General features: G+C 34.8%; 1 protein-coding gene across 1 annotated transcript in view; it reads left to right on the top strand.

Annotated features, from left to right (window-relative positions):
- KDM4C (lysine demethylase 4C) overlaps positions 1-13,252 on the top strand; it is a 236,830-nt gene that overhangs the window by 122,348 nt on the left and 101,230 nt on the right. The window contains exon 15 of the mRNA XM_062514063.1: positions 524-635. Coding sequence (XP_062370047.1) covers positions 524-635 — 112 coding nt within the window. The remainder of the gene's footprint in view (positions 1-523; positions 636-13,252) is intronic.

Raw genomic sequence — 13,252 nt, 5'->3', positions numbered from 1 at the left:
TCAAACTGAACGTACATAGGGATGATTGAGGGAGGAAAGAATTTATTCATTTACTAAATCAACATGTTAGTCATATATCAGGACTCTTGATTTCTTAACTCCACTTTTTTGTAATTCTTGAGGAATTTTGGAATTTTTCACAAACTGAGCTGGTGGGTTCTGCTTAATTTTTTGGCCATAGTTAGTGGCTGTATTGTATTACAGATATGCAGAATCATTTGCAGAAAATCAGCAGGATGCTGATCTTCCTCACAAACATGGCATGAGCAAAACAGGATTTCTGCTCTGTAAGTTGGGAAGGGCTGCAGTAAATTGTACCTGAAATGATTCGTGTATGACAAGGAGTGCTCTTTTTAAATTAAAATACATATATTCTTAATTAGAGGCAAGTGTTGTATTGGTACACTAAAGGTGTAGTATTTACAGACTTAATGTCTGTGTTTGTTTACAGAAGGATGTTTATGTTTGTCATAATTAATTATGCAGAATTACATACTAAATGAGTTGTGTTTTTTCCTTTCAGTTGGAGGAAGTTGAAAGAAAAAAAATATCTAAGAGTTGGCGTCATCCGCTACATAAACCGCTAGCTAGATCTCCAATGACTTTGGTTAAACAGCAGGCAGCTAGTGATGAAGGTGAGTGGACTATTCAATACACATTTCTGATGATGGTGTTATGAGACCACATATATAGGCATTTAGTGAATCATTGCCTTGTGCAGACATGCTACAAAATCTAAGAAGTGTATGCAACATAGGGGTTTCCTTCTCTGAAATAAATATAAAAAGTAAGTCTGCTTTACCCATCAATTCTGTATACAGCCACCCAAAGTTGATAAATAAAGCTGCTTTATTCTATCAAATGTGACTTGTGAAAACTATGGAAATGTGTATCAGAAGTATAGATCTAAATGGAAAACAAACACATTCCTTTTTCGTATCACCGAACCATCTTAGTTCTGTAAAGCATTAAATTTTCAGGTGTTGGTTTCCAGAATCTTCTTAGATAGCAGAACTGGAGTTTAGTTCTCACACTCCCTTAGATAGTTCAGTAATCTGGAGCTGATACCCTTGTCTGTGACTACAGGTCTGAGTCCAACATCACTGCTTACTTCAGTGTTTACCTGCAATTTTTACGTGATTTCTTCCTTTCTCACTTACACTTCATTAACAGTAGCTGTTTCTTACAGCTGCAGATAAATTTTCTTGACTTGAGAGACAGCATGTCTGTTAATTGATTCTTCTTCTTGTAACTAAGCAGTACTATATTTTCAGCTGGCAAGTTAGGCATTGTTGAGCTGACTGCTGGAAGTTCAATTGACCTCTCATCAATACATCTCCTTTATTGTTTCAACCCTGAAGTAATTGATTTGTGTCTTCTGTCTCACAAGTTTTGGAAACCTATACTGTCGGCTTTTATCTGAGCTGCAGCTTTGTCAGGCATGATACTTCAATTAGCTGTTAAGCATCTTTCTGAAAATTGGGGACAGCTTAGACCCACGATCTGTATCATATATGAGTATGTTTGAATACCTTGAGGGCTAGACAAAACATATTTGAGAAAATGTTATGGTAATTTACAGGATGATATTAATATTAGGTTTCATCTAGTAAAGTAATTAAAGATTTAATATGTGGCAGGTTACAGCAAAATGTTCTTTTTTGAAATTAGAGATTATATTCCTTTTGCCTGCTGATGCTTTTTCAACAGTATGGTTGAAACATACTGTGAATCTCCTATTTAAGCATGGATTGTGTATGATATAATCTGGCTAGGTGAGATGTGATGACTGTTTTGAGTCAAGGGTTTTTCTAATATCAAGACATTTTCCATCTTGTCCAGCAGTTTGCCAACTTCCTGGTGTATTAATTTATGTGAAAGTAGCAACATCCCAACAAGAAGTCACATACCTTAAAGTCTTTCCTCTTTGCATGATGGTCACCTTTGTGATAGATAAGGATGTATTTTGTTAGAAAACTAGGAGCTGTTTTAGAATCAGTAGCCATTAAGCATGTCCGCTTACTTATTGAAGGAAACAAGAGTTTTATTGGACATGGCAGTTAGTGGTATTTCCTAGCTGGAACTGGAATTGTTATTATTTTCATGCATCTGCCTTTCACTGTAATCTAATTTATCAGCTGACTTTTATAAGAACACCAAAAGAGAAACAGTAGCTTTTGGGTCAGCAGAATGTTTACATCCAAGACAAGGACTGAAGAAGTGTTGAAAGAGACTGACAAACTATCCTCCTTGTTGCCTGACACATGATAGCATGTGGGTTAAAGATGTGTGGCTAGATGATTTTCTGATTTTTTTCAAGATTGTTTGTGTCAGATACTAGTGAAGTATCAATGTGCTAATGACCACATTTGTCTTTATGAAGGTGCTTCATCCATATATTCCAGAGTCAGTAGAAATGTAATTCAGCATTTATACTTACTCAGTTCTTGTTCTCAGTGTTTTTGGGCAAAAATTTTACTGGCTGAGACTATGATAGTATAGTCTCTTGGTACAGTAATTTCTGGTTGTTTTGCAAGAGGGATTTATGTATTGTACATTAGTTTATATTTTTATTTTTCTGGGTCCAGTAAAATAATAACTGCAAGCAAAATAAAGGAAGAAGATATAGGCTAGTGCTGTTGTGAAAAGTCAAGAAATTGAGGCTTACGTTTCATCTTCAACTCCTATCACTTTCCTCAAGTTGGATAGTCTGTAGCCATTTCAGATACAGATAATATATATTCAAATTAATATATTTGAAGTCTTTCAGATACTAGGGTTCTATTAAGAAGTGTCTGTGAATAGAGGTGATCAGAGGATGCTAATAACATGTAGGCAGCATTCTTTGACACTGTCAGCCGTTTCAGAAGTGTAATTTTGCAAATCGAATGCTGTCGTATTGAACAGCATGCTTAAATCTTAGCAGAGACTCTGAATTCACTTTTAATACAGAGTTCTTTGGCAGAAATTATTTTTTTTTCCACAGGATCACTTGGATATTTGAGTTTTGTCCTTTCTTTTTAACACTGTATATTCTTATATATGTGTGTATTTCTTTATGAAAAATAATTAATTGTTTATTTGTTGTCTATTGGTGTTATTTTTTTTCACTCTCCCTGAAGCCTTTCCCTGTGTATGTCTGACTTCTTGAGGAATTAATGCCTAAAAGACTGAGCACAGGGAAATACTAGGGACTGGGGAATTAATCCTAGAAATTGTAGCTTAAGCTGCCATTTCAAGAAAATAAGTGCAGCAGTACAGTGTGGGCTGTATGTCACACTCAACACGCTAAAATTTTTTATGTAATGAACATTGGTCTTATACTCAGTGCAGTATGTTAACTTGTGGTAATAATATTCTGTTGTATTTAATACAGTTGTATTTCTGCTCACTTAAGCAAATTCAGCAGAAGGAGCAAGCATACTAACTTTGCATGCATATTGATTGGTCCTAGAGATTTCTTTCCAGCACTATTTGGTCATGCAACATTAGAAACTGTTCTAAAATTGAAGTTGACTAAAATTTCTTGTTGCCCTGAATGATATAATTGGAATGTATGGACTGAATTCCATGTGGGGCTCTTTGTATATGCTTTTTAGCATTTTTAAATATCATTCAGAATTTCAAAGTAATTTTGTTTCATTAGTTTGTTAGATAAGGAAACAGAAAGAGAAGAGTTTGTAAATGGAAACAATGGTTTCTTCTATGAGATAGTACTAAGCTTTGGTTTTTACATTCACTGTCAGCATCCTGTGAGATGTGCTTGATTTCATATTAGAAATCCAGCCACTAAAGACTTGTTCAGTAACATCATGAATAGACTAAGCCTGCTTAAATAGGTGAAAATTACACTTGTAGATGCAGTTACTATTACTTTGTCTCAGAGCTCAAAGCGGGAGATTTTGCTTGGAGGTTTTCCCTTCAGAAAGAAATGTTTTTTTCCCTTGTGTTGCATATGTAGGTAAGAATTTGCTAACCAGTTGATAGAGGCATGTTTATATTTACCACATTAGTGTTATAATTTCCAGTATTGCTTTCTCTCCCATAATATTTTGTTGAATGAAGTCTTACTTCTTTAAAATACTTTGCTTTTGTGTGAGTATGGGTTAATCCAGTGCATAATTTATGTATGTTTTCCATATATCATCATCATTTAAGACATGAGGAGTCCAGTGCTACCTACCCTTTCAACAGTGTAAGTGTGCAGGAAAAAATGTGGTTTCTGTCCTTTTCTCTGCTACCTACATTACTTCTGCTTTTTTTAAATTCTGTTTTCAAGGTATGATGATTGACATAATTACCAAAAGTTCAGACACTTACAAAGCGTGTGGTGTTCTGAAGACCCCCAGAAAACTTTTATAGAAATGTTATGTAATCTTTATTAGGTATTTAGGAAAGAGATGTGTTAAAAGGTCAAATAAAAGCTTTTCCTTTTACTGTTGTCAACCTTGTGAGCCAGCAGCTGATCTCCAGAAATGGTAAGAACTGACAGCTTTGATTATTACCACTGGCAGCTCTTGTCCTGTGACATATTTTATGGGTAGCAATTATCTGTCTTTCCATGGACACCTACAGGATCTGAGATAAGCCAATTTTTTGATCAAGAGTGGAATATGAACCAGTTATTCTAACATTTACCTTCATTTGCTGGACAGTGGTATATGTTGTGATCATTGAAGAGTCATTGTTCTATACCTAAACCTTGCAGCTCTAACTATGATGCTTTCTTAGCTTTAAAATACGGTATTTTATCTCATAAAGGACTGGATAGAATTGCAGTGTTGTATAGAAAGGCGTGTATAATTCCTCATTATCAGGTGTGCCAAAATGAAAATGGATTTCCTGCTGCATTAGTGCAGCTTCTCAGTTGCCTTCTCAGGGGTAGCAGTGGAGCTGGTAGGCAAACTGAATGTGACATTTACCAAGGAGACAGATATCCCTTTCGTAGGGTGACCTTCTGGCGCTGAGCTTCTGTTTCTGTAGTTATGGTCCAAGGAGAAACACAAAAAACATATGACTTGCAGTTATAAAGGATTAATTCATCGATGTATTGGTGCAGATTATTGCCTAGTAAGTTATTCTAGTAGTATCTTCAGTTTTTCAAATTAAAAAAACCCCTTAGCCCATAGAATTGTCATCACCTTTGTCAAAATCTGAAGCTGCATTGCAAACCATTAGTATTGGAAGTGATTTAATTTTCATACAAAGGGGTTTTGCTAACTGTGTTTTCTTGGCTGAGAAGTGTATGTAATATCTGTATTTTAATGTACAAAATAATTACATTTAATAAATTGAAGGAGTTTAAATGTAATTGCTTTCTACTGTATGAAGTGTTTATGGGATATTTGTTTTAATGATCTGCCGGGCCTGTAGCTTGAAGATACAAATTTATAATTCTAACTTGGAATTTGTTTGTCATGAATATGGATCTGTGATTAAGTCTGTTTTGCATCTTCTGTACTTATCTTACATACTTAACTTATGAGGCCTTGGTTCAGTGAAGAACTTCTGGACAGCCTTAACTGAACATGTTCAAGTAATGGTGTTCCTCAAATTTGATTTGTGTTTTGCCCCAGAGGAAGTTACACTGGAGTAGTATAATGATGTAGGTTAGATCTGTGCTGCCTGAGAGATACAAAATAACCATAAAGTATGTTTTCCCCACTTGGTACTGTTTTTTCTTTTAGAGTAGCATAAAACAGGAGTATGTTGATGATTGTGCTTTGTACTATTTCTGAAACGCTCTAAGAGCATAATAATAATGGAAAGTCTGTTTGATCATATAGTATTTGGCAGTGTGGTCAATGATGTTGCATTTTAATTTTCAAAATAAGGAAGTACCACCAGGTAGTTCTGTTGTATCTGAGGGATTCGTTTTTTTAATAGGCAAGATGTGCCTGATGATTGCAAAGAAAGCTTTAATTTTTCCACTTTTGTACAGATGTGCACCCTGGAAGACTGTGGTATTTAATTAGTAAATCAGTAAGCTTGTCTGTGGATGCCAGTATCAGTTCCTAGAAATTCCAGTGTAATTTTAGTTATTGATCAAGTTTATTTGTGATAAGTACATTGACCACGTTTAGTTTACATTAGAATCCAAAGTACAAAATTTTTTCGTAAGATCTGTGGAAAATTACATGAGGGAATGGAATTGAGAAAGCAGCTGTTAATAAGTGCTATGAATTAAAGTTTTTCAATAGAGCAGATATCTGCTAATCTTTAGTTTGTACTTTTGCTTGAAGTGTTTTTGTACTGACAACTATGTTTTTTTGCTGATAGGCTGTGCAGTAGATTCCAGCAGGTCTTCTTTTATTTCTGTTTTGATTTTGCTGAGATGCCTCTTTGAACAGATATATAAATACATGGGCTACTGTTTAAATTTACACAGTGTGAAGACACGTGAAATTACTGGAATTGCTTTAATATATACTATATGTATACATATATACAATAATGGAAATGATGATACCAATATACTGTAAATACCTCACGCTGGCAGTTCATACAGATTTAAGAACATCTCAATTTCTGTGGCCTCCAGTCCACTAGTCAGTTGCCTGACTAGTGGGTCACCTTTGAACTTGGTTTCTGGACATGGTAAGTAAGTAAAGTGTTTCTGGAGACACTGGATAGATCATGGACTTTAGCATCAGTAAGAACGTGTTGCTTGTGCTTCAGCTTAGGTATGCTGTGAGTGAAAGATTGGTTTTTACCCCTTGTAATTATTTGATAGCTTTATGATCTAGTGTTTCAAATAGAATTTTTTTTTGCAGGAATTACTAAGCAAACAAAAATGGTTATTTTCAAAAACAATGCTATAGTTTTGAAAAACTAGTTTTACAGATCATTTAAATGTAAACTGAATCTCTATGCTATGATTCCTCACTTTTCTCCAATTTAGTTTATTAGGATCATAGCAGTGTAAATCAGATACATTTTAGTTACTTTACAGTTTGTTAGAGAGAAAGATTGGGGTGCAGTACAGCCTGACAGGGTCGTTTTACATATTCCGCATATTGAAAATGCAGTATGATAGGAATTTTACTTGGTTTAAATTATACTATTTAACTGTTTCATTTACTTGTTCTAATATGCTGCGTTAACTTCTCCTCTTCTAACTTATGCACTAGTGCTCATAAGTAAATACCCAGTAACCTGTGAATCCCTGCTTTTTTCTCCTTTCTTCAACTTCCTAGAACCTTTCAGTTTTTCATATTTATCCAGAATATCGCTGGGATCAGTGCTTCCTGCTTTCTGTGAAAAATGGTCAGGTTTTTCCCATCCCTCCTTTTCAAAGCTGTGGTTAGTTTTTTCCAGCCTTTGCTAGTATTTATAATAACTTTATTTACTGTTTTAAATAGTAGTGGTCCTGTCTGCAGCCAGTCTTAATCACAATGAGATTTTTCTTACTAGGTTCTTACTTGTCACTAACACCAAATCAGAAAGAATGTTTTTACCAAAGTAATCCTTACTGTTTTAGTGTGTACCACCCACCCTCAGGAAAATCCTACTACTAGTTAATGAAGGAGTACAATACACTCTTAACAGGTTCTTCTATGTGTGTGGATGTTCTTCTATGTGTGGATGGTTTAGTGAATAATACAGAATTTTCACTTCTGAAATTACTTGAAATTGCATGGGATTTCAATTTAGTGGAGTAATACAGCAATGCACTTAAATTACAGTGAAGATACAAATTATGTTTAGCAGGGTGTTGAATTGTAATATACAGTTCAGTCACAATACAAGTGCAGATTACAGTGAGCAACATGTAGCAATCACAATACACAGGTCAGTCACAAAAGAAATGTGAACTTCATTACGGGGCTCTAATAGTATGCTGAAGGAAAAACAGTGTCCCAGTGTAAAATCTTCCAAATCTGTCAAATAGTCTTTTAAAAAAATTTTTTTTTTTAATGCTGATTTTTTCAAACTTTCAGAACATTTTGAGATCTGCTATAATTGATGTTTTAGACCTATTTTTCTATTTATTTTTTTTTTAATTAATACACCCCATTACTTAGTTTTGGGAGCTAAACCTGATATGATCCAGGAGCTCTTCGACTTAACTTCTAGATTATATAGTTATCAGTACAGTTAGTTTTAATTTAGTTATCTTTACATCCAGTTTTCATGAGAACTGAAGCATTAATAGCTAATTTTGCAATTAGGCTCTGTAATCAAAAGTATATATGTACTTCACAGTACTTGTACTCAGTGGTGCCATACAAGAAATGGAAGTTCTTGGACAGTACAATAAATTATATATTTTTTTCTGTTCATATTTTTATATGTGATCTATGTCTTTCATTGTTGAAAAAAAAAAAGGAAAGACAATTTCTGAAAGTAAGTTTGCTGATACACTGCTGGAATAGTAAAATTTTCAAGTACAAGACTTCTTCCTGACTATCTTTTTTAATTTTTTCTTTTTTAATTTGTATTATTATTATTTCCTCCAGGACATTTGAAACTATAGATAATGCCTCCCAGGGCTGAGATTATGCTCAACTACCTGAAAAATAACAGATGCTTCTGTGCTCTTCATAGCGGAGAATGCTGCTGTACAAAGCCAGGAAACATCAGTGGAACATAACCCCAAGCAGCAAAATCATTGTTGAGATTGGCAAAAGCAAATTGTACTGTATTAGTGTCTATGGCTTTTCACATCTGCTGGGTTAAATCAGCGAATGCTGGCAACAGCCCATTCTGCAAATGGCCCAAATGTTTTCTGCTTGATAATTTGAGTTTGACTTAGTAAGCAAAAACCATTCAAAGCATTAGCATTGTGTGTTGGAGCAAGTTTCCCACAAACTGTTAAACCAGTAATATTAATGAAAACAATTAATTCATTCACTTACTCACTTGGAAAACATAGTGACTGTTTAGAAATACTTTGCTATGGAAGGAGTTTCCTTTATATCAAAACAGATCCTGGGCTATAATTTTCTTTTTGTCTACACAGTTTGTTTTAATGAATTGTTTCACTTTTCTTAAATATTTGAAGGGGAACAGATGCGTATGAATAATCACATTTATGAGAACTGGTATTTCTGAAATTACATTATAGAGATTAATTGATCCTATAGAAATACTCTTTTCAGGTATGAATATGATAGCAGGAACTATCATCAAGTTTAGCATTGCTAATCACCTTGTACTGTCAGTAATACTGTGGCTGAATTATGTGTTGTGGTTTAAGTCCAGCTGGCATCCAAGCACCACACAGCTGCTCACTCACTCTCCCACCAACCAGATCAGGGAGACAACTGGAATATTCTTGTACCACTCATGTCAAGGTGGTACAAGATGCAGGAAAGACCTTGATGCTGTGTAAGCGCTGTTCAGCAATAACAAAAACATCTCTATATTATCAATACTATTTTCAGTACAAGTCCGAACCACATCTAGTTACTGTGAAGACTGTTCACCCAAAAATTACTCTACCCCATCCAAAATTAGCACAATATGATGCAGTAAGATTTATATCAACTGTTATGCATTTATTTAAAGTCATGATTTTATCATCAAGTGTTTCTTATTTTCTCTTGGAAAAAAGAGCAGTTGGTCTAACCCCCTTAGGAAATAGAATATTTTTCCTAATTATGAATTGTATCTGGTAAAGTAATACTACAAAAAAGCATTATATTTGCAGTGAAGTAAAAATGCCCAGGTGGTTTAGGGGGATTCAAGATCTCTGACTGCTGTTAATGGTAACAATAAGATGTTTTTACATACTTAGGCATAAGCTGCATTACATCATCCAGTTAATGCATTTTTGACTGGTATTAATTCACTTTAAAATTCAGCATGACTGTGTGATATATTTACAGCCAGAAACATAACAGAAGTTACAAGAAATGAACTTCATTCATATAAGAGTGTTTAAAAACCCTGTGCATACTAACAAACTTGCAAAATAAATACCTTTCCTTGGTATTTGTGAGTGTGTCTATGTGTTATGCATGAGTGTGTAATCTCTTGAACAGTGCTGTCAGTTGAGGTGCAGATTTCCCTGTCATGGCCAGCAGACTCAAATCCTGTATTTTTCTTTCATTTTCTCTGACAGTGAGATGTATTTTGTACTGTAGTTGACTTGAAAGTTTCTATATGAAAGAATACTAAGGATACTTTATTCACTTTTGTCTTGTTTGCCTCTTAATTTGAAATGTACGTTTCATGCCAAGAAGCTAAAAAAGAACTACACCAGAGTTCACACCAAGGAGTTCTGTTGTGCACCTGTGCAGGATCCTGTTCATGCACTTCCTGTTAGTGAATTGTGAGGAAGTGTCAGTGACTTGATCTGAGTTAGAGCAGACACAGAAGTCAAGGTAGATTCCCCAGCTCCATTTCATGTCCTATGTAAAGAAAATGCTCCCTATAGTGCATTGGGTGACCTTTACCTTTCAAATTGCCAGTCTTGGGCCGTTGGTAGCTGCTCTTAGAGCAAGGCCAGGTTACCACAATGAAGGCTTGATTGCATAATGGTGCATATCTTAGAGTGCTGTTGGTTGGCAGCATTGCAGAAGTGACTGTTCATAATTTGAAAACCCTCAGTTTAAGGTGAAGTTTGAATGGAGCCAGCTAGAGGCTGCAGTTGTTTTGTGTTCTTCTAACAGACACATCTTACCAGAGAAGCACTGAGCTCACATGAGGCCCCTGAATGTCTACCCTGAAACTGCATGCAAGAGTGTGAGCTAGGAAAGTAAATTTATTTTAGACTGAGCCACTGATTGCTTTTCAGCTAAACCGTAAGTAATCAAAGGAGTAATTTAAGAAAATAAAATGAGTGAGAAGCTCTGGATAAACAGGAAAAATAAGAAAGAAATGTAAAAATGCCTTCTCTCAAACAGTTGGAGAGCTTGTTTTTCTTTTAATTTCCTTGTTGGATTCTCAGTTTTTATTTATGGTTCATAACTTCTCTGACTACATGGAAACCAGGAAGGTACCTCCACTTGTACTACCAGACAAGCTTATGTGGAAATTCTTCCTCTCTCTGATGCTGGTGCACATACACAAAAAATAAAGCACACAAAGTACAACTGCCCAATTTCTGCTGATGTAGAATAGTTACAGAGAAGGTTCTGCTTGGTGAGGAAGTTGTTTACAGCAGCATTGACACGTTTTGTAGTGGAGTCATGTACTCTGTAACCTTTTTTAAATACCTATTTCTTTTGACATTTGATTATTTCAGAGTGGGTGGGTGAATGTTGATTGTAAGGAGATGAACTAATATTTCTGAAGCCCTTGAAAGATGATCATTTAGGCTCAAGGTTGCCTAGGAAATTCATGAGGAGAACTGGAAGTTACTACCCTTATATTGGTGATAATGGGAGACAAATGGGAGACAAAGCTTGTAATCCTTCCGAATGTCTATTCTGTCTTCCTTTAATTTTGTATCCTGTTAGTGAACCATTCCTTTAAGTAATGGATTGGAGAGCCTTCCTCTGAATAGAAGATGGATATTTTCTCTTTCTTGTTATGGTAGAAAAGAATAAGGGGTTGTGTGGTGTAATTTACCAGATTATCGTATCAGAGAACTTGTGTTGTTTGTGCAGAGATGGAAGACTGCAGTAAAGATCATGGAGAAGACATCACACCTCAAAGGACATAGAAGGACATAGAATTCAGAATGGTAGACATTAGAGATCAGAGGCAAATAAATGTGGAGTGTTTTTGCTTCTAGTCAAGAGCTAACTGAAAGTGCTCTAAACATAATATAAAGGAGAAAATAAATTTATTAAAATAGTCTTAAATTTTTATGAATTTGAGAGTCTGATACATATGCATATGACATCTTGTCCCTGGCTTTGTTTGGAATGAGGTTCAAAAGCAAATACAAACTCTTGAAAGCAACAAAATGCTGTTAAAAGCTAGCTTTATTCTTGTCTCTTGCATTCTTTTTCAATTTCTTGTTTGCGGTAGCCTTTGTAATACCACACGAGGGAATTGAAATTATGGATTTTATATTAAATTAAGATGTAAATATTATTTTCATTAAAACCAGAACCCATATAGTCATGAACTGAGTAGTCTGCTGTAGGCAATAAAAAGCCAGAACACTGTATGAGAGAGCTACAGTTGTCAACCCAGAATTAGTTCCAGGACTATAAATATGCAGATAGATTTTTTGAGTAAAGAAGAGTATTATCAGCTGAGGTTCTGGGAAAGGCTTCAACTATCATGGGAGAATTATTCAGTGGTGATAAGGAGTGGTGCAATCAAAGAATGTCAGTTTCAGAGTGGATAATAGGTATGGAAGATATTACAAACCTTCACAACAAATTCTGTGTGCCTCTTTTGTTTGCTTCTTAAGGGAGAATCAAGCTCTGAATTTTCTGTGAGATCACAACTATAATGAAAATATTTAAAATAATGAGTTGCGAGCTCCTGAAGGACAACAGTGTAAAAGGAAGGATTAAAAGAAAATACCTTTAAGGCTGAAGCTACTTGTGAGATGGCTCTTTAAAGGAAAATTTAAATAGATAGGAAGAGAACTAGAGAAATAACTTTCAGAGCTATGTGTTTTTCAGTGTTTTAAAATTGCAAGCAGTAGAAAAAATATGATTGGACAGAATTTTTTGAAACAAAAACTTTGTTAGGCTTTTAACTTAAAAAGTAAGTAATTCAAAAAGTTACAAAAGTAATTCTGGCATTTTATATGTTCATCTTCTCCTTGTGTTCAGCTGTTACTTCACTGATGTTCTTTTGAAGCTGAGTTTTTCACCAGAAAGCTCTGCTACTAAATACCTTTTTCGCAGTTGTTTTCTTTGGGCCCTTCTACCCAGATTATTGGCAGATGTTTATTGACTTGGTATTAGTTCTTTTGAGAAACTACAAAAATGGATTAAAAATCACATGCAGGATATATTTATTAATTTATTTTTATTACATTTGGCTTGCTTCTAGACAAATATTTTAGTCAATATTTTATTCAACACTGATAGAAATGTTGCCAACTTGATAGTGGTTTTGTGGCCATGTGTGGCATTTATCATATGATACCCATAAATGTTCTGCTTTTTCATAAAGTAGAGAAAGCAGTCATGGACTGAAGGAGTATGATGAATCAGCTTAATATACTTAAATGTTTCTCTGTGTTAGAATTTTCTTCTTCTGAAGTGAACAGTTTTTCTTAAATACATGATTAGAAAAGGACTGTACGCTATAGAGTGTTTTTGTCATCTGAATGTTTAATTCAGAAGTTTTCCCATTATTCTTTCCACATTCACAGAATTATTCTGATTGACACCTC

Source organism: Cinclus cinclus, chromosome Z, assembly GCF_963662255.1.
Source record: "Cinclus cinclus chromosome Z, bCinCin1.1, whole genome shotgun sequence".
Taxonomy (NCBI): Eukaryota; Metazoa; Chordata; class Aves; order Passeriformes; family Cinclidae; genus Cinclus; species Cinclus cinclus.
The sequence above is the reverse complement of the archived record's forward strand: the minus strand, read 5'-3'. Positions and strand labels throughout refer to the sequence as shown.